The 26641-nt window shown below is 35.2% G+C and overlaps 1 protein-coding gene across 9 annotated transcripts in view; it reads left to right on the top strand.

Moving 5' to 3' along the window:
• SCN2A (sodium voltage-gated channel alpha subunit 2) overlaps positions 1-23188 on the top strand; it is a gene marked incomplete at both ends in the record, with an annotated part of 54370 nt that extends 31182 nt beyond the window's left edge. For all 9 annotated transcript variants that reach the window (XM_080346530.1, XM_080346537.1, XM_080346535.1 and 6 more), the window contains 10 exons: positions 7721-7841; positions 8174-8328; positions 8777-8950; positions 11098-11220; positions 15554-15835; positions 16367-16420; positions 18073-18214; positions 19273-19397; positions 20440-20710; positions 21993-23188. In XM_080346530.1, coding sequence (XP_080202656.1) covers positions 7721-7841; positions 8174-8328; positions 8777-8950; positions 11098-11220; positions 15554-15835; positions 16367-16420; positions 18073-18214; positions 19273-19397; positions 20440-20710; positions 21993-23188 — 2643 coding nt within the window. The remainder of the gene's footprint in view (positions 1-7720; positions 7842-8173; positions 8329-8776; positions 8951-11097; positions 11221-15553; positions 15836-16366; positions 16421-18072; positions 18215-19272; positions 19398-20439; positions 20711-21992) is intronic.
• Positions 23189-26641: the final 3453 nt, after the last annotated feature.

Below are 26641 nucleotides of genomic sequence, written 5' to 3'. Positions count from 1 at the left end.
CAAATCTTCCCTTTTCCCAAGGAAGAACTATAACTGGGTTGTTCTACAAGGTGACAAAATATTGGCTTGAGTTCCTATAGGGAAAATTTTAAAGAAGATTATCCTGCATTTGAGGCATGAACTCCAGTCATTAAGCTTCCACCATGAAAGAAAGGCTTTCTCCTCCAGATACGATATTTAAAAGACAACAGTGTTCTTCATTGCATTCTTGGAGGCACTTAATCCTGTAAATGCGTGTGTTAATTATGCTTCAGCCACTGCAAACTGCTCAGGTGGTAAGATGAAGAAATGCATATTTGGTCAGGAATTGAGCAGTTTTGACTGGTCAAGCCTGAAACTCTTCTGAGCATATTCAGGTCCAAAATTTCTTACTCTTGGCAGAATTTGAAGGTGAAAAATAGAAGGGAAATGTGTGCAAATTTCAGGCACCTTAAAGAGAGACACAACAGTTAAGCAGAGACATTGTGAGTGTATTCCTTATTCAAGTGCCTACATTTCAAATAGATTTTAATCAAAAAAGTGCATTTTTTTATCTTAATCCTAGTTCCTACTCTTCACTAGATAATTCTTATCCACTATGGATTTTGATATAGAGAAGATTGATGGCTTATTAGTCACACGACCAACACTCTTGTCATGAAAATGATCCATAGCAAAATAAAGGTATTTTTTAAATTAAGAAAGTGACTAAAAATGGCTTTTTCTTCAAGACTTGCTCATTTTTGTTATGCCATAATGTGCCTTGCATTTCTGCCTTCTCACGTTTTATCATTAATATGAGTCTGTTGTTGCCAAATCTTGATCTGGCAGTAACTTCATCACTTATCCCACAAATTAAGAAACTGAAGTTAAAAACTGCCACCAAACCATTCAATTAGCACAAGACAGACAGATGCTATTTAGTGTGTGTCTGTGTGCTTTTGCTTTGCGTATACACGTATTCACGGTGATGAAGAGCAATAAATAATTATCGTCCATTAGCAAGTATTAATTAAGTATATTAATGTTTGGTGAATTATTCATGAAAACATACATATTTTCCAGTATTTTGATGGAAATGTTAACTAGATTATGCCTTTCTAGAAACCATACATAAAATATTGTACATGTTAGTAGGTGTGAATTTACATGGAATTTTCTAGAAAATTGCCTGAAACCTAAAATGGAATTAATTATAAAAACATTGTGTCCATAAGAGTGGTAGTGGTGGAACACAACATAAAAAGGGAATTAGAGAACCAATCCTAAATAAAACTTTACCATGGAAGTAGGGCCATTAGCAAATATGGGACCACTGTGCTGAGTCTGTTGTCCTATACGTAAAGGTCCAGGGACCTGAGCTGCATTACTGCTATCCAGCGTAGAAACAATAAAGATAATATTTCCTTTTTAGGTCCTTAAGTACTACGGGGATGGTTTATATAAATAAATTTGTAGTGCATGTATAGCTATGTAACAATTAGATTTTTATGCTAAGTGTAACTTCTAAGCTAGAAATTACACCACGATATACCAAGTTACAAGATATTTTTAAATGTTTTGAAAAGTATGGGGTCTCCTAATGCTGTTGCAGACACGTTAATAATGTATATTTTACTTTAAGCAGTATTCGGTGCAAAAAAGCAGAGATGCTGTGTCCTGAACTTCATTTCCTACCATTCTTACTTCTCACAGGAGTAGAACCAAGCTGGATCAGTCAAGCGGGCATCTCTGGTGCCTTTTAGCAAGGCAGAGCATCGTGTCACCAGTTTTACACAGGTTACATAAGCAAGTTATACATCTATACGTATATACTACATAATCACTTTTTAATGGATATTGACTGGCCTGCATGCTTTTCAGCTATGATCCTGTCCCATCCATTGCAATGAAGTACCAACATGCACAGCTGCTCTCTGCAGAGTCACGGGACTCGCATCCCAGCATGGTCAGGCGAGATCGGCAGCCCCTGACATTGCTGTCGTTCAGATGCTGTACTTAACATGATATTTTAATAATATTTTGCAGTGCATGCCATGTAACTTCCCAATCATGATGATAAAGTTTTCAGATTTCTATTTTTGAAGGGTTTTCTTTCCTTTTGAAGGAAGAGAGAATATATAACATGTAAACTATGTTTCTCATTAGAAGCTTATATAAGTCTATGTGTAAATTTGATAATGAAAAGCTGCTCGCTGTTTTGGAAAACATTTATACTATTGTATTTTAGCTTATAATGGAGGTAACTTGCAAACTCATGATAGTCTAAGTTTTTCTTTTTCACAGTTTTTTTTTTTTTTTTTAGAAATGCTGTTCTTTAGTACTTGTATAAGCATTTAGTTATTTTGGAGACTAATATGCAGTACTTGAAGCACCATTAAGCATGAAATTCATTTAATTTCCTCAGTCAAAGCATGTGACCATCATTTGGTTTAAAAAGCTCATACAAAACTGGTATTTGGCTGCTAAAACATTCAGAGATCAGTTCTGCTCTTACTTACACCCACGCTTACAAGTGTAGAGGTGCAAAGAGAAAACTGATAGCAAGATCTGGCCCAAGTCAGTCTTACCATAGCTCTTTAATCTACGCTCACGAATTGGCATCTCAAATTGTCTGCCTCGAGAAACTTATTTGCATCTTATCAGTAATAAATTTCAGCAGTCTAGTAAATAAGCTACTGATTTTGGACCAAAAGGTTCCCAGCTTCAGTATGACTTACATCTCACCTATTAAACATTGCATTAATATATACAACACCATAATTGTATGATGCTGCTTTCAGTTTGGTAAATCAGTGGTGTTAAAATGTATTTACTGCAAAGATTTCTGTCTTATATTTTGTAAGGAATAATTTCTCTGATAAGTCATATTTTAACTTTAAAAAAATAATTATTCAAAATCCGGTGATATTCTGAAGAACTTAGGCTTTAGATTGTATGTGAATCAGTTAGATCATATTGACATATTGTGATTCGTAGCGGATACTATTAAGTTATTAATGTTAATTGGAGTTCACTTAATTAATCTTTATAAGCAGCAGTCCCTTGCGCTATTTCAGAAATATCTTTTCGGTATTGCTTGTGTGAATTAAGGTGCCTTTTAAAATAGCTTCCAATGGAAGTGCTTTTGCAAATATTTCTACTGCTACTTACAATGCTTTTGCTTTCATCCAACATTCTTGCAAATTTTTCATTTATTAAATGCTCATAAATAAGTAGATCAAAGGAATTATGAATAGAAAAAAAACCAAACCAAACCAAAACAAAAACAAAAAAACCCAAAGTGGACTATAATTTAAGGATCGTGGGTTTTTGCAATATTTGCAAACAATAACCATCACAGAATGGTTTTGCTTTGATTTACAACAGTCTGGTTTTTTGAACTGACAGAGTTATTATGCCTGACTGTAAAAGCACTAGAAAACAGTGATATCCAGATTCCGCTTAATTCCGTAAGTGGAACTACAATGATATTTACCACTTCGTCCATTTTATAGGTGATACAGCTGTACTGAAAAAGACTGGATAAGTTTGGATATAATACTGACATTTATATCACAGAGCATATTATTTTCATACTGACATCCACACAGCACTGAGAAAACGAAAACAATATAATTTCCATTACTTAACATTTCCACAGGTATTTGGGAGCAAAGGAAATTAAAAGCAAAACCAAAATGGTGGCTTCTCTTGGCGCCATCTTCCTGCTTGTATCTGTTCTGCTCTTTGCTCCTTCAATCCCTTAAATTACAATTTCAACAGCTATTAGTGGCATCCCGGCCAACCATGAAATTTCAGGTTTTGTTAAAAATGTTAAACCAAGAGCTGTTCAACTACTCTCAGATAATCGACTTGGAAACAAACAAAGAAAGAAAATGTTGGAAGCTCAGAGTGACCTGGCTGTAAGTGAAGCAGAATTGTATGAGTCTATGAGATGTTGTTGATATTCAGAAACTAATTATGTCCAAAAGTTCCTGTCCCAATCTTGGCTGCTGCTTTTTGCAATGCTGCTGTGACAGGCAAGCTGCTTTCTACTTTCAGTTTCTACCTTGAAAGCTTAAACTAAAATCTGTTCCCATACTGTACTTTATCGCTGACTAAAGCATGACTGGCAATGCTATTGGTAGATGTGACATAAAAGATAGATATACAATAATCAGCATATTGCCGCTTTAGAACCATGTAAGTACTTTGTCCCCTTATTGTCTTGTGTGAAAAAGGGATGGAGTATGTACATTCTGAACATTCTGAGGTTTTTGAAAAGTAGATTTCTCTGAGAATAATTTCCTTAGCATTCAGAAAAAATCTAGCATCATAACTCTCCAAGAATGTTTAATACTTGACCCTGGAAAATCTCATAATCTGGGTGACTGAATACTTTTGAAACCTAGAACCATGGTATAAAAAAGGCTTTAAAAGGGCTTACTGGTATATCAAAGATAATATTTGGGTTTGGTGATTATCTTGTTTCTACAGGTTCTTTTTTCTTTTTCTTTCTTCTTCTTCTTCTTCTTTTTTTTTTTTTTTTTTTTTCTTTTAGCTATATACATGTTAAGTATATAGCATTGCCTAAATCTAGGTTTTGTAATGCTGGTGAGCAGAGAAGAATTTATCAGGTACAAAGGTAACTTTGAGATATGTTAAGGTAAAGAACAGGGACATATACTACCTACGTACCTATCATATCAGGGTCTACAGTTAGGGGTAGTCTATCCAGTTGGATTCCTTACATGTCAACACTGGCAAGTCACAATAAGTGACAATAAGTTTTTCTATGTATTAAAGCATATACGGACAAAACATAATCAGCAATAACATGGTCCATTCCCAGGTGATTTTTGTATTGAATACATAGAAATCCGTCCCAAATCCCTGGGTCAGCTGCTTTATACCAGAGCAGATATTTGCTGTGGAAATACCTGATTGTTACTGAAGAGTATTCCTAACATACTGAACTTAACTGATTTGCTAAAATCTTGAGATGTTGTATCATAAAACCTTCCTAACTCTCTGTAACGCATACTAAATGTTATAAAGATTGTATAGTATGCCATACAATAAATTCAATGTTAAAAAGAACAAAGAAACAAACAAAAAAGTAAATAATTATTTCTGTGGAAAATTTTAAATTTTTTCTTCCCCAAATGATATTGAATTATTACAGATTTAATTTATTGAATAATTTTTATAATATGCTGCTTCTTATACTGATCAGGTTGGAGCTACATTGTTATAATAGAACAGCATACTAAGGAAATACTCTCTTACATCAACAACAGAAGAGTAACTGAATTCTCAGTGAGATAAAGCATTTAATGGTTTCAAGTATTCAGCTGCTGTTGATCCAATTTAGGATTTTTCTGTTTAGCTTAATTCCCATGATTATTGTTACGGATCTTTAAAAGAAGGGAGAAGAAATTTGTAAGATACAACTCACCATATATACTGCCCCACATAAAGTAAGATGGCTTTCCCATGTTCCTCATAATTCACTGCTCTGCTGTATCATTTTCTACCTTTTCTACCTGATCTTTTTGATCTCTCCTTGTAGTGGATATCTCTAATCTTCCATCTTGAGTTAACTGTTAGTCTTATGCAATTTCAGTAATAGGAATTCATTACCCCTTCTTAAAATAAATGTTTGCTGATCAAACTAACTGCATAATATCTGAGTTACTGAACTCTTCATTTTCCTGTAAAAGAATGGACAGTAGGTCTTTCAAGCGTATGGTTTAAGTAGTTCATGTTTTTTGTTTGCTCTGCTACTATTACAGCATTCTGCTAAAAATGCTGTCCAGATCGGAATGATGCAAGCAACATTTTAAGAAAATTCTGCATAATAAAAACAGACAGTCACTTCTCAGTTTAAAAATTAGTTACTGTATTGTATTGATAACTGTTCATTTATAACACCATATATAAATTTATCTGGAATGTACCTTGTTGTTTATGGTATTTCTGGCCTTTCCTCAAACTGATGATTGACTTCCACTGATGTTTAAATGCTGTTGTCCTTACTTGAGGACTATAGTATTTATCCCATACTTTCCAGTTTCTCCATTTTAGAGGCAGTATTCCACAATGACCAAACTGCTGTGCATTATCTATAAATTGAATATGTTACCATTAGAAATTTCTAAATAATAGTAACCTGCAGAAAAGTGTGTATCTATATCTTTGCACTTTGGACCTAACCTCATAGATGCTAAAGCTCATGCACAAACGTGGGACATGGATATGTAAGCTGGGATTTTCAAAGAAACATGAAAGAAATGGGTGTGCAGATATCACTGAAATTATGTGCATAATATACCCTACAATAAATGTTTCCATTTGTTTGTGTGGTCTTCCTCTAAAATGTGGGCTCTAGTGTACCGCAGCACACAGAAATCAAAGTTAAGCCTGTGTCTAAATCACAACACGATATATTGTTGGTGTGATTCGATAAAATCAGAGTAGGAGAGAAAGGAATGTATCTTTTTGTTTGAAGAACATACTTATTATGGTCTGCAAGGTAAAATTCCATTGAAGTCATGGTACTTTCTGTAGTCACATACTAATATTGTTTATGTTTCCTTTGCTAAAAACGATATAGACTTCAGAGCTTCTCAAGCATGTTTTAAAGGAATAATGCCTCTAACTTAAGGTCTAAGTGTTAGCAAAGATACATCTTTATGTATTACTGTGGACCATCTCTTTGTCTAATATTAATTCCCTATAGACTGTATCTGCTTACATCATTCCCTTTATAAAATTAGCTACTTATCAATGCAGCCATTGTACTGATGTTATACTCCACATAGTGATAACATTAGAAGAGTCATAGAATGCCGTGATCAAACTACTTTTACTTATTACAGTACTCATATTTGTCTGTTACCAACATAACGTGATGGTGTGAAAGAATAATTTTGAAGATTTGGATTATATTACCAGTATGATTCATTGGTGCAGTATTGTTTTATGACATAATTGTTTTTAAAGCATTTGTTTTCACTTTAGTCCTCCAAAACCAAAGATTTTGGGGGGCTTTTGTAGTGACTGGACATGTAAGTGTACTGTACCAAAGTAATAAGTAGTTTCAAAATGCACAATAAATTCAGAAAATGCATTGGCAAGTGAGAATGCACAATATCAGCTACTGCTCTTAAAGTAATGTGCTGCTCTTTTGGAAAGAAAGAGAATTTAACTATCCTATACAACTCATACTATGTCTTTTCATGTCAATGATAATGAAAAGTTTATATTCAAACTTCTTAGATTTTACAGACTTGATAAAATAACATTTACTTGAGACATGAAAATACATTTGTGCAGCTTGCTGTTGGTTTGGTCATGATGTTGGAAAATTATTTGTATTAACATATGCTATCTGAAGTGTAATCTAAAATGCAGCCACAATTGGAATAATTAAACAGTACAAAGTGTGGAAGGCACCCATTCCTAATTTACTGAAATTTAATTTCAGAATTCTTATGTGTGGCTCAGAATAGTAGTCTCATTATTTCAGCAATTCCCTGTATGAAAATATCAAAATATTTTCAATAGGGAAATGCACATGATGTAGTTTCTAATCTTGTGACCTCACCTGTAGTAGAGCAAATTGGCTTTATAGATTGTAGGTAAGAAATTGTTTTAATGTCAGAGCACCGAATGCATTGGTATGCATTTCAAATACAAATTTCAATTAAAAATAAATGAGATTGAACAAAATAATTATGTGGGGCTTCATTCACAGAAATTAAATGCATCGAGTTCATCGGAAGGCAGTACAGTTGATATTGGACTACCTCCAGAAGGGGAACAGCCAGAAGCAGAACCTGAAGAATCGCTGGAGCCAGAGGCTTGTTTTACAGAAGGTCAGTGCAAGTTGATTAGACCTAACTGTGTTGATTTAGGCTGGATTCTGCTTTTATTCTAAATGTAGGAGAAGCCTTGTGTTTATAGTTGTATTTTCTGTTTGTAATAGTAGCTCCTTCAGAGGTACTCCCAGAAATATACTGTTCTCATGCTCCCTCTCTCTCCTTGGAAAGTATTATAAGAGTTACAAAGCTTTAACTTCAAATGTTGAAAATAAAATAGTCAAATAGGAGATACTTATTTACAAGCACCTATTGCGGTAGTAATGAAATAAGCCTTCTGTTCAATATTTACCTTACACTGACGTCTCAACATTTATCATTGCACTTAGGCTGTGTGCGGAGATTCAAATGCTGTCAAGTCAGTGTAGAAGATGGGAAAGGGAAAATCTGGTGGAATCTTAGGAAAACCTGCTATAAGATTGTTGAACACAACTGGTTTGAGACCTTCATTGTCTTCATGATTCTTCTCAGCAGTGGTGCTCTGGTAAATTCAATATACAACTATTGTGTCTATTTTAAGCAGCAAGCATTTAGAAATATAGTTAATTGTATAGCTGCAGGTAACATATCAGAATTTAATATCCAGTTCATAAATGTTCTAATGTCAATGTATATTCAGCATGTATTGTAGAATACCTAAGAGTTTGCCTGCAAGCTGTGAAAAAAAAATGGCAAGTTCCAAATGTAGTGTTAATGCAAATAGAAATTAGTTATTTCAGACTGGTAGTCATATGTCTTCATATTGATGAATATTGTGTTTGGACCCAGCTTTATGAAGAGACTACAGTATGGAGTGAAAGCAAAAGTTGAGCTTGAGGGGAGGATATATGCTTTATCATCACATGTATCTTTCAAATTCTTTCTTTGCTACTATATACCACACTGCAAATTTAGAAGATACTTTATTATGTCTTCAAAAATCTTTTTCACAGGCATTTGAAGATATATACATAGAGCAACGTAAAACTATCAAGACTATGCTGGAATATGCTGACAAAGTCTTTACTTATATCTTCATTCTGGAAATGCTTTTAAAATGGGTGGCTTATGGCTTTCAAACCTATTTCACTAATGCGTGGTGCTGGCTGGACTTCCTGATTGTTGATGTATGTATTCTTTTTCACATCCTGTACGACAGGCTCTAAAAATCAGAATATTAAGTTTTCAGGATAAGCTTTCTCTTCTATTCAATGGAAACTCCATTTTAAAACTCTTTTTATGGTATGGTTTATAATTCTGTTCTGAAAAGAAAAAATATTTAGACATATTTATTACTCTAGAGATGTTTTGTTGATATTTTCTAGTTTTATAATGCTTTATAATGCTTCCTTGAAATGATGCTTTTTACTATTTTTTCCACCATGTGGAAAGGATGCTATTCATGATCTTCAGTTTTTGAGGTACATGGAATTTAAATATTTCGAAGCAATTTCTTTAAAGGTTTCTAACATTTTAATCAATTCTTTTAGTGTCCTGTCATTCTGTGTAATATGAAAGGAAAATACTGCTAGAAACTTTGAGTTCCATTATACTACTCTGTACTCTTGCACTTTGCACTGCATCACACAGGCGAACTTAAAGATACACTTGGAGAGCTGCAGATGAGCTCCCTTAGAACAGGTTCTCAAATGATTTTGAAAAGGCTGCACCACCAAGGAGCAGGTGCACAATGTTTGAAGGAGACCTAGAAGTGCATTGCAATTTCAAGTCTACATGCTCAACGATGTATACAGAGTACTGGGTAGTATAAGTGGAAGCCTACAGATCTTTAACCATACAGCAGCCATTCATTTCCCTTTCACCCCCAATAGCCTGACTACATCTGTCTGTGCTAATAGGGCAACTCTCAGTTCCACATATGTCATTCCCATGGAATGCAAGGTAAGAATGTGTCTTGAATCACTTGTTCGCTCATTCCAAAAAGCAGTACAATTCCATAGAAATCTCTGTATCTCCCTAAAATTACAATCATATGACAGACCATGAAGTCTTTACTACACAGAACTTGGAAAACATTAGAACTTTTAAATCTGTACTAGCATTGCAGATCCTATGGTAAAACATGACTATATGCACACTTAGTTTTCTGCGATTGAATCTGTACCCTTGTGAAATATCAGATGACTAAACTACCATGATCAGTAGAGCTTTACAGAGACACCATGGACAACACTTTACACTCTTATTATATGTTTATTGTATTTATTGACAAATAGTGAATTCTTATTTGATAATCTGTGGTTTAGTTATTTCTGTAAATGTTATAAATAACTCTGTTAAGTTTTTCTTGGCAATCTTACCCTGGTACAATTTTTTGCATGGAAAAAATTAATCTCTGACGGATTTTTCAAAATCTTTAGTTGGAGGATTGAGATAATGAAGCAAAAAAATTGGAAATTAATTAGGAGAGAGCAGGAAGGATGGAAGGGAAGTGCATAAAATGGAGGGAAATAGAACATGCTGGGGTTTTTGGTGTTTAGTTTGTTTGTTTTTTTTTTTCTTTTCTAGGGCCACTCCTTCCCAATGGCTTACTATAAATACATTTTTAAGGATTACTGATGAAAGATAATTGTATTATTTATTTTACAGCTATTCTAGTTTATTTACTCATCTGCCTGCAGACCAGACCAGCGTTATGCAAGCCAGAAATGATGAAGTGATTAAAGGAGTCACAGGGAATGTAATGAAGTGTGGATATACCTAACAATGAAGCTTCTACCATTGTCTAACAAACAGTTGGTTATCAGTCTTGATTAGTCCGGTTAAATCTGAACAGCACTGGTAGCTATGGCTGTTGAATAAGATTTTCTGGACACTAGAAAGTTACATTTGACCAAAGGCCAGGTCTGGATGTGTTTTTTGAGAGCTTTTACATTCTTGTCAAGTTCCGAAGATACCATGGGAAGTCCTCACCTAAACTGACCATTCCAATTCACACAGCTTTTGGGAGTTTTCTTTTTGCATGTGACTTCATTTTTCCTTAAATGCCACCAAATGTTGACTGGTTTATGTGAATTTAGAAGGCATTTTGATACCATTCTACCAACATGGTTTCGTCAACAGGTACTTAGAATATACTTTAATTCTACTTTGTCTGACACGAAAGATCTTTCTGCATTATAGAGGGATTCCTGGAGAAAGAGGTCCAGCCTTGAATCTTCTTGAGAAGTTCAGGGCACACATCATTCCCACCATATGTATCGAAAGGATATACAGGATGAATGAGCAATATTGCCTTTCTGTTTTTGTGTAGGTCTCTTTGGTTAGCTTAACAGCTAATGCCTTGGGCTACTCAGAACTTGGTGCGATTAAATCTCTTAGGACACTAAGAGCTTTGAGACCTCTAAGAGCCTTGTCGCGATTTGAAGGGATGAGGGTAAGACAAAATGAAAGAATCTGAAGTAATGCATGCATTCACAGAAACAATGCATGCTGAATAATCAACAACAAATCCATGCAGAAATGCTACACTACCATCCTATATATTTTACATTTATCACTAACATATAAGCAAAAGGCTTCATCTGCTTATATGAATTCATGTGTTATTGCACACATTGTTATGCTTACTTAGGCTCCTTGGCCTTTCGCCGTATTTCACATTTTCCTGGAGGCCTCAAGGATTTATCAACTGCATGGATCTATGCAATGTTACTACAAAACTCAATTTATCCCTAACAAATAAATCTTGTTATAGTTAGAACAGTTTTAAAAAATGCAATACTTCCTCATAAAAGTGTGTGCACATATACACACATATATATGCACATGTATTTCATACAAGTATAGAATATCATGTGTAGTCTGTCAAATATCTTTTAACCTACTATTCTGTAAATGTTAATTGGAAATTTCTGTTACTATTTAAAATTTTTGTAATGAATTCCTATGTTAATAAGTAAATTGGCAGTGTTAAAATAGCTTCTCTCCTTCGGATTAGAACTACTGCATTCTATTTAAGACAACTTTTCTAGTATATCAAAGATGGAGCTGGTTTTGTGATTCCTGGCCTTACTCAGTTGCTTACTGCTTTATGTATGGATTTTAAAAAGTTGATATATAATCTATAGAGCACTACGCAGCCTGAAAACATATCAGAGACTTTTGCTGACAGAGTTGCGTATATTTGAGATGTTACTATGCCCAGCTGTTGGTTATCACCATATCAGTTACCACAGCTGACACCCTCAGCTGCCCAGCTGGGCGCTCTCAGTCTGTTCCAGTGCAGAGTCAGGTTGATTAGTTTGGATGCCTTCTTTGGTGCACTGAAATGGAGAGAGACCTTATGCATTCTGCTATGACATGAACTCTCTAGAAATGTCTCTCTTAGGGACAGTAGTCAAGAAACTGGAGTTGGGAGATATTTCTAGCTCCAGCCACAAAAAGATATCTTATACCTTCAGGGTCCATCTGTCTGCCTTGGACATATTGTCATAGATCTAATCAGCAGATGCACCTGAGCTGAAAGCTCATTACTGTAATTAAAAGGTATCCTTGGATAAGCTCCCTACTGCAATCACTGGTCTTTGGCACCCCAAGTTACAAGCAGATTAGCAAATTTATAAGCTAACTACAAATTGGTGAGCTTCTCAAGAAAATGTGATGCTTCATGTGTGTGGAGAGTAAAAGACTTCAACCAAAAAGCAAAGAGGCTGTGATGAAAGGCTATACATTCAAATAGAAAATACCACTTCTCTTGCCTCCAACAAATTTCTGGAAGTCTGCTGAAGCTAATTTGAAAATTTGGGGTGTTTATACCAGACATAAGCCTATCCAAAATTTCAATAGCATCTTGCTAAAAAACACATTAGCTGTTGGTCTTTTATGATAATGGTTAGCAAAAAAAAAAAACACCAACTGAATACAAAATATTACAAATTTCATATGCACAATAAATAGCTTAAGCGGTAATTTAGGGCAAGGAAAAACTATCAGTTTGTCACGAAGGTTTATGGGTAATTTTCAACTTCCATGTTGATGTAAACTTTACCTACTGATTTGATCCTGATGTACTAACTGTACCTCTTTGTAAAATATCCAGATAAGGAAAAGATTTATCACTTCATTAAAAGATACAATAAAAAGCAGTGGATGAAGCTAGATAACTTCAGACTATAAATGTGACCTATACTCTTACTAGTTGGGCAAATACACATTGAAATGTTCCTATGGATACAATGAATTTTACCTTATTTAAAGTAATTCCTTTCAGGCTTAATATCTTTAAAGATACAATAGCTCAAGTTGGTGAAGAAGTTAGTATAAGAAGGTTTTAAGGTCTGATACATGGAAATTCAAGATGTCTGTCACAGCTTAGGAATTTCACTGGTGTTTAACATCTATGAACTGAAAATATGACAATATAGTATGGGTCACATGTTTGGATAGGCCTTAAAATTACTTCAAGTGAGAATAATATTTCCTGTATACAAGTAAGAAATTCTATTCTACACGTCTGAAATTTGTAATCCCCCATACTATTCTCTAGGATCAGGGCCAGTGCCTGCCCAAACTAATAATGGAAACATTGCCCCTATGGAAAACATGATGTCTTCCCACCACTACTATTGCTAGGGCAAATACACTTTAATTTGCACTTGGGCCTTCATGAAAGTAGCCTGTGGGAGTATAATCTGTCTGCGCCCTGTTGCAGGCAGTATCACTCGCTGCTATATGGTGCTAGATACGTACTACCTCTTTTTTCTCACCACTAAACAATGCTTTCAATGTCTTTCTAATGCTTTCTGTACTTTCACTTGCTGTGTTTTCTCACACCCCTACTAGCAATGGAAGCTGGAAGGTGTCTGGATCAGTGTTTTCAGTGATGCTCAACAGTATGTTTTGAGTGTCTTCAAATGATTCACATTACAAGCTGGTCCTGCTATAGCTTCAGGACTCAGACTGAAACCAGAGAAAGTAGGTCAGCTGTAGAAATCCAGCAATTAAAGAAAGAATAACATGACTGGACCTGCAGCTGTAGCAGAAAGAACAACAGAATTCTCCAGTGTAATGAGACTGAAAGCTTGAGGACAAATATTTTCACTTCATTAACTATCCCTTTATATCTCAATAATTGTTCCTGATGGATGATATTAGATTTAAGAAATCTGCTTATGTTTTTAAGTAGAAGAATTAAGATAACTTTAAATAAAAATAATGTAAAAATAAGAACTAATATATATCTAGAAAAAATTCCTGAATTGGGGAAAAAAAATGATGTTACTACTTCATCCACCATTCTGTGCTTTTATAGAGTCATAGAGTAATTTTCCTTGAAAAGAATCTCATTTGGTCCAGCTCCTAAATTTAACATAACAACAATGTCACTGAAGTCCTGTATGATCTCTAATATTGTCCAAAGTATGTATCACACCAAAGATGTATTTTTTAGGGAGAACTGGAGCCCTGAAAGTAAAACAAGTATTTCTTTCCTTCAGCCCAAGGCAACTGGTACACACAGTGGTGGTTCAGCACCTACTCTAACATTCAAAGGTTTTATTTTCTATTATGTAAAATGGCAAGGAATGAAAGGTGATCTACATACATTACTAATTTTATAAGTAATTGATTCTATGGAGCCTGTTAATTGTATAAGAGATATAAATGTAATGCCAAATTATTTTACAGGCTTAAGCTACATATTTGTATCTCAAGTAGAGATGAATAGTGTGCTAGAGGATCTGTTGTAGTACCTACATTATACAAACTAAATGAAATATAAATAATCATATCTATTTAATACCTAAGGTCCAGCATTTTTAAAAGAAAATCTTTGTTAGGTTCTAAGGATCTAAATCAATTGTTTTGGCAAAAGTGGCAGCTGTGCTCCATAGGTATTAAGTTTTATATTGTTAGACTTACAAACAGATTTAAAATGGGAGTTAACTAATTTAGCAGTTCATCAATTTCATCATTAAGTAATCATTCTCATTCATAATGGACCTACTTTCTCCCTAATTTTATTTTCTTCACTATTTTATATTTATTCCAGCATTTTTTATTATAATTCATCATCATACATGAACTCATTTTCATATTTTTCTTTCCTGAAGCCTAATTTTCCCTAAAATTTGTTTGGGAATCAAACCGAGTCTCTTCCTTTGCCAAGTCTTGTCTGCCACTTGCCTGAACACTACCAGCTTTTCTGGGTTCAGATACTCAGCTGGTTTCCTGGTTTAAACACGTCTACTTTTCTGAATTTATATATAACCATCCAAATGAACATGCAGACATCCCTGAGTTTTCTTATATTTAAAAGAAGTCTGAAAATTGCTTTCAGTTAAAAATCTGTTCAGCAATGTTGATTTGGACTGTTTATCTAGTAAACATGTAATAGAAAGAGTTTTTTGTGTTTGATACAATCACTCAATAGAAATATTGCGGATATAGTTTTGCAGACATACATTTAGTAAATATTCTAAAATGAAGTAATAAATGCTGACATTTTCTTTTTTTTTTTTTTTTTATTTTACCTGTCTCTTCTTCTTTTTCACGTTCTTTAAAGCTACCATTTGCTACTGCTTGTATGTTTTTCCATCTAAGCGTCTTGATGGTTTATCTTTCCTCTGTACTGCTTTTCTTACATTTACTCTCAACAATTAAGAAAGTGTAATACAAATATTGCATTTAAGAAAGGCTGATGAAGCATTTGTAAGATACCGGTGCCTGTGTTCTTACACAGTCTCTCTTTGATTTTGTTTGTACTCTAGGTGGTTGTGAATGCCCTTTTAGGAGCAATTCCATCCATCATGAATGTGCTTCTTGTTTGCCTTATATTCTGGCTGATCTTCAGTATCATGGGAGTAAATCTATTTGCTGGAAAATTTTACTACTGTGTTAACACTACAACTGATGAGAGATTTGATATCAGCCAAATCAACAACTATAGTCAATGTGAGGAGCTCATAAAGAACAATGAAACAGCCCGATGGAAGAATGTGAAGGTTAACTTTGATAATGTAGGCCTTGGTTATCTTTCTCTGCTTCAAGTGGTAAGTCACCATTCCTTAATCTCTATTTCTCTTTTCTATGTCTCTGTTGTTTACTTGTAACAGTAAAAGTAATGTTTCATTGTTTCTTTCACTTAGAAATCTTGTCTTTCGCTTCTTGGTTTGCAATTATAAAGTGTGAGATAAACCTGTGACTCTATAGAAAAAATACAATGCTGACTATGAGGAAAAATACATAATTCAAACCTAATTCACCTTGGTTGCATTGAATCTATCTCAAGTACACCTACTTTGCTCACACACAGAAAGAAACTTTTATATCAGCTATAACTTGTAATTGATGAAAGTTCTTAACTGATGCTGTGTCATCTATAGTCAGATATTAGGATTCACTTGCAGTTCTCATATATGAATAGAACATACAATAGAAGGCAAGAGTCACCTATTAGTATTGCGCTGTGCTGGTGTTCATGATGAGCGCTAAAGACACTTAGTCTTCAGCTCTTAAACAATGTTTCTGACAAGCCATTTTCCAGGAAAAGCATGAGGTAAACTCCAGTGTTCTGTTTACAGGCTACATTTAAAGGATGGATGGATATCATGTACGCAGCTGTGGATTCTCGTAATGTAAGTATAGTCTCTTGACTCCATTTATTTTGACTCTATGAGCTCCAAGATTGAAGAATGTAATTTTAACATCTTTCAGAAATAACAGTGAAAATAAGAGAACAAGGAATATTATAGTCTTGTAGTTAAAGAAAATGGAAATTATAGGAAAAATACAAGAGACAAAGAAAGCAGAGGAACAGTCCTGAAGGATTCCATGTTCTCTATGGTACAGTTGGACCAAAATTCTTCAGTTCCACAGCAGACAACTATTGCCATGAAATGCCTTTTCTTCCTCTTGTTGTGTGCATTGAGGCCTTCTTTACATTTGGAAACAGGCACTGATACACAGTGTAGAGATGACTTTTTGTAACTCTGATCTTTTTTTAAAGCTGAGACTTTCACTGTGCTTTGCAAAGCTGCCTGATTCCTTTCTTCAGGACACAGTTCCTATTCTTAACTCGGCCAGTGCATTTTCTTACCTCTTTGCCTTCCCCTTGCTCCCTTCACAGAATCACAGAATGTTAGGGATTGGAAAGGACCTTGAAAGATCAACCCCCTGCTGGAGCAGGAATGCCTAGGTGAGGTCGCACAGGAATATGTCCAGGTGGGTTTTGAATGTCTCCAGAGAAGGAGACTCCACAACCCCCCTGGGCAGCCTGTTCCAGTGTCTGTCACCGTCATGGAGAAGAAGTTTCTTCTCATATTTAAGTGGAACTTCTTGTGTTCCAGTTTGAACCCATTGCCCCTTGTCCTATCACTGGTTGTCACCAAGAAGTGCCTGGCTCCATCCTCATGACACTCACCCTTTATATATTTGTAAACATTAATAAGGTAACCCCTCAGTCTCCTCCAAGCTAAAGAGACCCAGCTCCCTCAGCCTTTCTTCATAAGGGAGATGCTCCACTCCCTTCATCATCTTCACGGCTCTGTGCTGGACTCTCTCCAGCAGTTCCCTGTCCTTCTTGAACTGAGGGGCCCAAAACTGGACACAATATTCCAGGTGCGGTCTCACCAGGGCAGAGTAGAGGGGCAGGAGAACCTCTCTTGATCTACTAACCACCCCCCTTCTAATACACCCCAGGTGCAAGTTGTCCTCTAGTTCTAAGTAGACAGCTGAATAAACTATCATGGTAAAGTTCCAAGGTTTTGGTGAGCTACACTCATACTGGGAAGCCTGTTGTAGTATAGCAAATGTGCATAGCTGCACCAAGAGAATATTCTTACTCTAAACAGGGCTTGGATGCCTCTCTTCCGTAATCCAGGGCAGTTTTCTAAGTGAATATAGCAGTGAGAGCTCCACAAACCCACATCTAAGGCTTCTCATGAGATAAACAGAAAATTTTGCAGGTTTACAAGCTGGTGTTTCTGGTTGTCTACAGGCTCAGACAGATAGTACCATACTAGTTTAAACCAATTGTGCCTTCAGTATCTATTCTATGCCTATATAGGCCAGTTACATTTTTTAAAAATGAAATATCAAGTTTGATAGCAAAGTTCTTTGTCAAGAATTTAACTTCATAGATTGAAGATCATTGGGATGGATATGTGGCAACTTGACCATAAGAAGAAAAGATCAGAGTGACCAAACTCTGCTCTGAACTCTACCCACCATATTTTTGATTCTATGCATGCAGTTAAACTAAAGCCTAGTTTCTGTGCTTTTTTTGTAGGTTTTGGATCAGCCTAAGTATGAAGATAACCTGTACATGTATCTTTACTTTGTCATCTTTATCATATTTGGATCATTCTTTACCTTGAACCTTTTCATTGGTGTCATCATAGACAATTTCAACCAGCAGAAAAAGAAGATAAGTACTTCACCATTATTCTGAAAAGAAAGCTAAAAAAATACTTATTTTTGGTCCACACACAATAACTTTATTAATAAAATATTACTTTTCATTTTATGATAAATTAAGATGTGCTCTGCATATTAAATATATTAAATTATTAAAGCTTATTATTTGGCTTGATGAGGATTTGATGGACAAGTGATAACATATGTCTATCCATGGTTAGCAAAATACCCAAAGTCATCTTTGTAAAGATGTGAATTTCAGGCTGGAGTCTATAATAGACTCAAAAGGGCTAACCATTGAAAAGGCTAAATGTGGCTATAGAAACTCTTAGCTCTACTGCCTTCATGTCTCTGAGATCAGCAGTGTGGATTTCTGAACTCTAATAATAAACATTGTGTTATCTTTATTTGTACTCTCAGCCTTTTTATTTTGTCAACACTGCCTCAAAAGGTGTCAGTGTTTCAGCTGCAGAACTTAACTAAATTATCTGGCTACAAAAAGTGCTGTTGGAGCGTGAGAAGTGCTGTTGGATCCATGTGCTGAAATGGTTTGAGATGGAGAGAAATTGTCTTTTTTTTCCACCCATTCCAGTTAGTAGTTTCAGGATCTCCTGCTTCAAGTTCTGCCCCAGTCGAGCAAAAAGCGTTGTGAAATATGACCATCTGGATATTTTCTAATTCCCCTTTGGTATCATAGATGTCAGTTCTGAAATTTTGCCAAAATTTACTCTAGAGAAAAGAGGAGAGGACTAGAATATTTTATTAGTTTGTGCCTCTCTAATAACTGATGGAGTTGAGTAGAACAAAGAAAAAGCACCTCTTCTTCCTCTGTACCTCCCATCTCGCCAATGAAATGCAGAGGTCTGTCACAAACAATGCAAAAGTCATCCTAAATATTGAGTGGAATATGTAAAGCAATTCTTCTATTACCAAAGTACTAATAATCATAATAAAAAGGGATTTTTATCTCTGTCCTACCTTTTCCCACAGATGAGAATGTGAACAAGAGTGATAATTACTATTCAGTGTCTTTGTTTATATGTAATCAATAGAGATACATGATTGTAACCAGTTTTTGTCTCTTTGGTTTACTTTGGAGGTCAAGACATTTTTATGACAGAAGAACAGAAAAAATACTACAACGCAATGAAAAAATTAGGTTCAAAGAAACCACAAAAGCCTATACCTCGACCAGCAGTAAGAATAAAAAGATTTTCTGTTAATGTTTATTTAAAAATGGGATTGTTTCAGTTATGCTATAGTCTGAATTAAGTTGTAACGTAAAAGACCAAGGGATATAAGAAAAGCTTTATTCATCTGAAATTCAATTTTTTTTCTCTTTTGTAGTCTAACTATGGAGGACTCTTCCCTTCCTTTTCCCCCCCCCCCTATTTTCTCTCTGCTGATGGCAATGACATTTTATGTGGCATTTTTTCAAAATACTAGTTTGATTAAAACCATTAAATGTGGTATATTTGTCAAAATATATGAAAGCCTTAGGGCACAGGCTTTTTCAGTCGTGAAGAAAGACTCTGAAAGTGCTGTATAGGGGCAAGTTAGTGTATCATTGCCTGAAAAAAAGTCCTTTTTGCCCCTCACATTCCTGTTGCACAGTCCATACGAGGGTTTGCTCTCCTGAGCAAGGACTACCCTAGCACCGGAGAGCAGGTTCTAGCTGGGGCAGAGTGACTCCAGGTCTGCAAGTCTACTTTGGATTGTGGAACCTGCTCAGTGGCCAGTCCAACCACCAGTAAATTCTCTATAGCTTAAAAATGGAAGAAATAGGTTTAAAGTATTTTGGTGGCATGAAGAGCACTGAACTTGGGGCTTGAAAACTTTGCAAGTTTTCTGGGAAATGAAGTGCTATTAACTCTCAGCCTGCTCACACCCCCCTTCCCTCCGCTGCTTTAGTTTTTTTTCAAATTTTGCTAAGCTAAGCATTCAGTTAATAGTCTGTGTCACAAAAGGTTACAGTGAACTGGTTCAGGCTGGCAAAGTCTCCTTTGCAACTTTAAAAACATGCACCATTTATATTTTGAAGTCATCCCTATAATGCACAGTAGTTGCATTTCTATTTCATTCGTGTTTACATGTACAAATTGGAAAATTCATACAAATGGAGGACTTCAGCAAAGTCATGAAATCCCCTTCATACTAAATTTAAAAAATTTCTAGCAATTTTGAAAAAGAAATTTTACCCAATACATATTGTAATGAATCTTTTTCTTTCCTTCCACAGAACAAATTCCAAGGCATGGTCTTTGATTTTGTAACAAAACAAGCATTTGATATCAGTATCATGATACTTATCTGCCTTAACATGGTTACCATGATGGTAGAAACAGATGATCAAAGTGAAGACATGGAAAACATTTTATATTGGATTAACTTGGTGTTTATTGTACTTTTCACTGGAGAATGTGTCCTGAAATTGATTTCACTTCGCCATTACTACTTCACTATAGGCTGGAATATTTTTGATTTTGTGGTTGTCATTCTCTCCATAGTAGGTAAGAACAATTAATTTTTATGAAATGGCTAATTCTGTGGAAACTGAAAAATTTTTTGCATGTAAAGTCTATATATATTTTGGTTCAACATTGTCACCAGAAAGTCTGACCACTTTTTTTTTTTCTTTTGACTTCATATTATCCAATAAAATAACAGTATGGTAAGAAATTTTTTAGCAATAGCTTTCCTACACTCTCACTTTTTCATTAGTTGAAAGTAGATCTTTATTCTGAATTCAATAGAAATTCCTTAGCGTAGAAACAAACCCATACATTAAAGGCAATTTGTGCATAAGCTACCAGTGGTAGTTGCAGGAAAAGAGCCCAGCAATCCAAAATCCAAGAACAATATCTGTGTGGGACTGTTGTTAGGCTAGCATGCAAGCACCCCAGACAGGAGCGTAAAACCCTCAGCTTACTTCAGAGGTTTGTTTGATCCCGAGAGGATTTATGCCAGAGCTAGAGTGAGCAACCTGAGAAGCAGAGCTGAAGCAGATATAGTAATAAATACGAGTCCACTCTTTGCTTTATCTAGAGCAGAAAACCTGAAAGAATGTGAGTAAATATTCTGTCATTTAACCTCTTAGAACTCCATAATATGCAAATCAGTTTTGCCATTTTTTATAGAAACAGGATGTAATTATTTTTCTGTTTTGAGGCTCGATTCTTCTACTCCTCAGTGAGTTCTAAGAAGCCTTTTTTATTATCAGTTTGGTTTTGTTTGGAATTGCTGTGTCATTAATACTAAACTTGCAGTCATGTTATTTCTTGTGTGATTAAGAAGTTGCAGTTCTCTTCAAACATATATATTTTCTTTAAATACAAAAACCTTGATTACACAACATTTTAATAATATAATAGTATAAATATGATCTTTCTTCAAACTAACTGAGGTTATTTTTATTACAGTTAAACAGAAAGCTATTCGGGTCTCCACATTTGCTAGTCTACATACACTAGTTGTCAGTTTGTGCTAAAAAAGATTGATGTTGTGTATTTGTGTTTCTGTTTGCATACACAGTCATGCAACTAATAGTTAGAAATGTCATTGATGCAGTTTTTCATTATTCTGCAAATTACTTCAGAACTTCTATTGGGATTTATGGGTTTTCAAAGCATGCCAAACTGTAAAGGTTTTGTAAAAACAACTAAATGGTTCATTTCTAAAATCTGTTCAAATGTCCCATTATTCTAAAGTCCTACGATGTTTGCAGGATAAATCTTCAGCAGTAATTTTTAAATGTAATAGTATTCTTTACTAATTTAACTTGTTTTTCAACAGGTATGTTCTTAGCTGAGATGATTGAGAAATATTTTGTGTCGCCCACACTGTTCAGAGTCATCCGACTTGCCAGAATTGGTCGAATCCTGCGTCTCATTAAAGGCGCTAAGGGAATCCGCACTCTGCTTTTTGCTTTGATGATGTCTCTTCCTGCTCTGTTCAACATTGGTCTACTGCTGTTCCTGGTCATGTTTATCTATGCGATATTTGGCATGTCCAACTTTGCCTATGTCAAGAGGGAAGTTGGGATTGATGACATGTTCAACTTTGAAACGTTTGGCAACAGCATGATCTGCCTGTTTCAAATCACCACATCTGCTGGCTGGGATGGTTTGCTTGCCCCAATTCTTAACAGTGGGGAGCCAGACTGTGACCCCCATAAGGACCATCCGGGAAGCTCTGTGAAAGGCGACTGCGGCAACCCTTCCGTTGGGATTTTCTTCTTTGTCAGCTACATTATCATCTCATTTCTGGTAGTGGTGAACATGTACATTGCTGTGATTCTGGAGAACTTCAGTGTTGCTACTGAAGAAAGCGCTGAACCCTTGAGCGAGGATGACTTTGAGATGTTCTACGAAGTCTGGGAGAAGTTTGATCCTGATGCAACACAATTCATAGAGTTCAGTAAGCTATCAGATTTTGCAGCCTCGTTAGATCCACCTCTTCTAATAGCAAAGCCCAACAAAGTCCAGCTTATTGCAATGGATTTGCCCATGGTGAGCGGTGACAGAATTCACTGCCTTGACATCTTGTTTGCTTTCACAAAGCGTGTTTTGGGGGAAAGCGGGGAGATGGACACCCTCAGAATACAGATGGAAGATCGGTTTATGGCAGCCAATCCTTCTAAAGTCTCCTATGAACCAATTACAACCACATTAAAACGCAAACAGGAGGAAGTATCTGCTGTCATTATTCAGCGTGCTTTCAGACGTCACCTTTTAAGGCAAAAAGTCAAAAAAGTTTCATGTATATTTAATCAGGATAAAGGTAAAGATGAGGATGATCTGCCTGTGAAAGGAGATATGATTATGGATAAACTAAATGAGAACTCTACTCCAGAAAAAACAGATATGACCCCATCCACAACCTCCCCACCATCCTATGATAGCGTAACAAAGCCAGACAAGGATAAGTATGAAAAAGACAAATCAGAAAAAGAAGATAAAGGTAAAGACAGCAGGGAAAGTAAAAAGTAACAGGGAATTCTGTTTGTTATAAACTGTTTACAGCCCAAGAAAGTATGTATTTGTGTCAACAGGACTCCTATAGGAGGTACATGCCAAACTGACAGTTTTTACATATATAAATATATATATAATTATATATATATATATAAAAGGTCAGTGCCTATAACAAGACAGTGACCCCTCGTCATCAAACTGCAACTCTGTAAAACAGGGTAACATCTTGACAGGAGGTTGTTGTTTTTATTACCAGCTGACACTGCTGAAGAGAAGATAAAATGGCCAATCAGACCGTAGGGACCAGTTGAAAAAAAGGTGCAAACCTATGAATCTCTGTGTTTTAACATGAAACACACAGTACAAAAATTGTATCCACTGTTTGCATTTCAACAGCCACATTTGCCATATTTTTACAAAAATCAGTGTTGGTGAATTTATCATTTTTTAATTCACAGGTTGTTTACTATTATATGTGACTATTTTTGTAAATGGGTTTTATGTTGGGGAAGGGGGTATGAGAACCAGGTGTTCTGCTCTCGAATTCTCTATAATGTACAGACAGAAGTGATCTGCATGAAGGCATGCTGCACTTGTAGTTCATGCATGGAAAAACATGACGTCGCACAACGCAGCAGAGTCTGACTACTTCCATGTTTCAGGGTGGCTTTATATTTTGAGGTGCTTAATAACAGTATCCATCTAGTATCTCATCCAGACAAATCTTAATGTGCCTGTAAAGTCCCATAGAGTCTACAATAATAGAACAGATGTTTTATTTTTTCATAAGTCATTTAACTGTAGTTGACTGAACTCTGCATTACAAAATTTACGGAGGGAAGTAGAGTCCATTTTTAAGTATTCTTCTGTAGGAAACTGCTTACCTGAAATTGGGACATTGAATTTACCAAAAATCAGCAAAATTTAAGGATTATGAAGTTGTTCTGCTTCACCCTGCAGTATCTTTTAGCCATCTTCTGCTCTCAGCAAGGTTGACATTGTATGCGTTGGTTAAAAAAGTATCGTCTATGTAAATAGTTATTTTATCCTGTGGTGCATGTTTGAGCAAACAAATAATGACCTGTGCACAATATTTATTGCATCAAATATGTACCACAATAAGTGTAGTTTGCAAGCTCTCAACAGCTAATATGAAGTATTCTGTACCATTAGAGATAGTTTGGAAGCTATCACTGATGCATGTTTATCTTGCCTTTGCTGCTGTAATTTTACTCCTTCCACTGTTCCAAGTCTAATATGGGAAGCCATATCTCAGTGGTTAAGTGAAACAAAGTGTTCAATTGGTCATCATTCTTTCACGACATCAAGCAATAGTTTGCAGCTACTTAACAGCTTCTTGCTTTGCATTAAAAATTTTAAGTGACTACTGTACGGTGTATAGTCGGACTGTACAGGATATGTTGCAAACTGCTTAATCTGTTGAAAAATACATGGATAGAATTTTCTAAGAAAATATAAATATTGTAAAAAATACCATTTAATTTTATTTTTCAGCAGTTTGTACATAAAATAAGAAATGAGAATTATCTTCAGGTTGATGTCACTGTCACTTTTGTTACTTTCTATCCATAGCACTTTTTAATTCAAGAACTTCACAAACTAAGAAACAAAGGAAGGAATGGGGTAGCTTTAGGTTTCTGCTTTTTTATTAGTACTGTATTTTTGCACACATTTTAATGTGAGATAAGTTTCAAACTGAGTCCAAAATGCACTTGCTTCCAAATAGATATAACTTGTAATTGAAATGTGGTGGGGAAGATTTGTTTAAAATTCTAGCACTGCCTGCATCAGAAGTCTCAAGGTAGTCTTTTTACTCATGAAATATTTACCAGTGTTTGTTTACATAGACTGTTCTTATTCTTGTTAATTCATGCTGCACTAGAACTGTTCTAAATATAATATGGGATCCACAATGTTTTGGTTTGGGTTTGTTTTTTTTTTTCCACAAGAATTAAATAGCAAACTTGTATAATTGATCACATCAGGACATTTTGTGTTTCTTACACAAGCAAAAATTCAATGTTGACTCCTCCTTTTACAAAAATATTGACTTGTGTGTCGGTGAACTGCATGCAGGAAAATGCTATTACCATAAAGAACAGTAAACCACATTACAGTTGAGCCAAAAGAATAAAGACTTCATTTTTTATTGTATTTAATTGTTCTGTCTTTGTTTCATCACTAAAAACTATTTGCTTTCAAGATGTACTATGAAAATAAAATCTGAATATATAAAATGTTAGAAATAAGGAGCAGTGATTAAAACTCACCATAATAATAGAATTGGGAAGAGTAAAAAATTGAAGCCATATACTTTCAGAAATATTTTTAATAGGATTTGTTCTTAACACTCTTCAGGTTATTAATCCTATTTAAAATTATTCTACAGTAGGATAATGTTTATGTGTACATGCTGCTTAAACCCCCTTCTCATGTCAGGTATTCTGAGACAACTAGAAAAACAGATGGTAAAGAAACTATCTAGCTATTAAGGCTGCAAACCAGTATGTATAATTTCAATGGTATTTTGCATTTGAAATGAAGAATTATCTGTGTGTTATAAGAAAAAAAACTTCATAATTTGTGAAATATTCATAGTTTATTTATTATAATTTATTATTTTGCTCTAAGACATGAGGGGTAGAAGTCAGCAGAAACTTCGCTGGAAGTTTTGGTAAAGCATCAAATTCATAGGGGCTTTTTAAATCTTAGGGTGCTGAATGGAAATAAAATGTGAAAAATACTGTAAGTTTTAAACTTCTCTGGTGAATTTACAGACAGTACTTTTCCCTGTCAGGGGCTGGCATGCATGGAAGGGCTGATGCAAGAATGCAGAAGGTAGGTGTAGAACAGGCATTGCAGGAGTGGCAGCCATGGAACTGAGAAGAATTTTGAATTTGGAGGAAAATAAAAGTATTCATTGTGCCAGTCTTGTCATGCAAATTACCTAATCTATTGCCACCTTAGAGAGTCCTGCATGAGATGCTTGGAATTATGTTGGAGAATGCCTGGTGTAAAAGTATTTCTTTTCCCCTAGCAGTGCTTCCTGTACTTTGAGACACAAAGCAGTCTCCTGAAAAACTGAAGGAAAATAAATTGTCATTAGGCTTTCCTTTGACTGTTACATATGACTATCTTCTCAATGCATTAAAACGAGATTTCATTTCCATTGTTGCACAGTCATCTCTGATCCTTTTAAAAAACGTGTAAGAATTGGTTCTGAATAAAACAGCATTTTTGACACTGAAGGCAGTAGAGCTGAATTTTTAGGTGGCAATCACATTTCAGTGCTATTTCCAAAAAGAAATTTTCTCTGTTGTAAAGTAATGCCTCAAAGGTAGGATATATTCTCAAAAAATTAAAAGCTAAGGAAAATATGCACAAACTCTAATAATCATCGTTGATGTGCAGACTTATACCTCTGTAGAGTATCAGGAAAACCAGACA

The sequence above is a fragment of the Nesoenas mayeri genome (genome assembly GCF_963082525.1).
Source record: "Nesoenas mayeri genome assembly, chromosome: 6".
Lineage (NCBI taxonomy): Eukaryota > Metazoa > Chordata > Aves > Columbiformes > Columbidae > Nesoenas > Nesoenas mayeri.
This window is presented reverse-complemented; position numbering and strand designations above follow the sequence as displayed.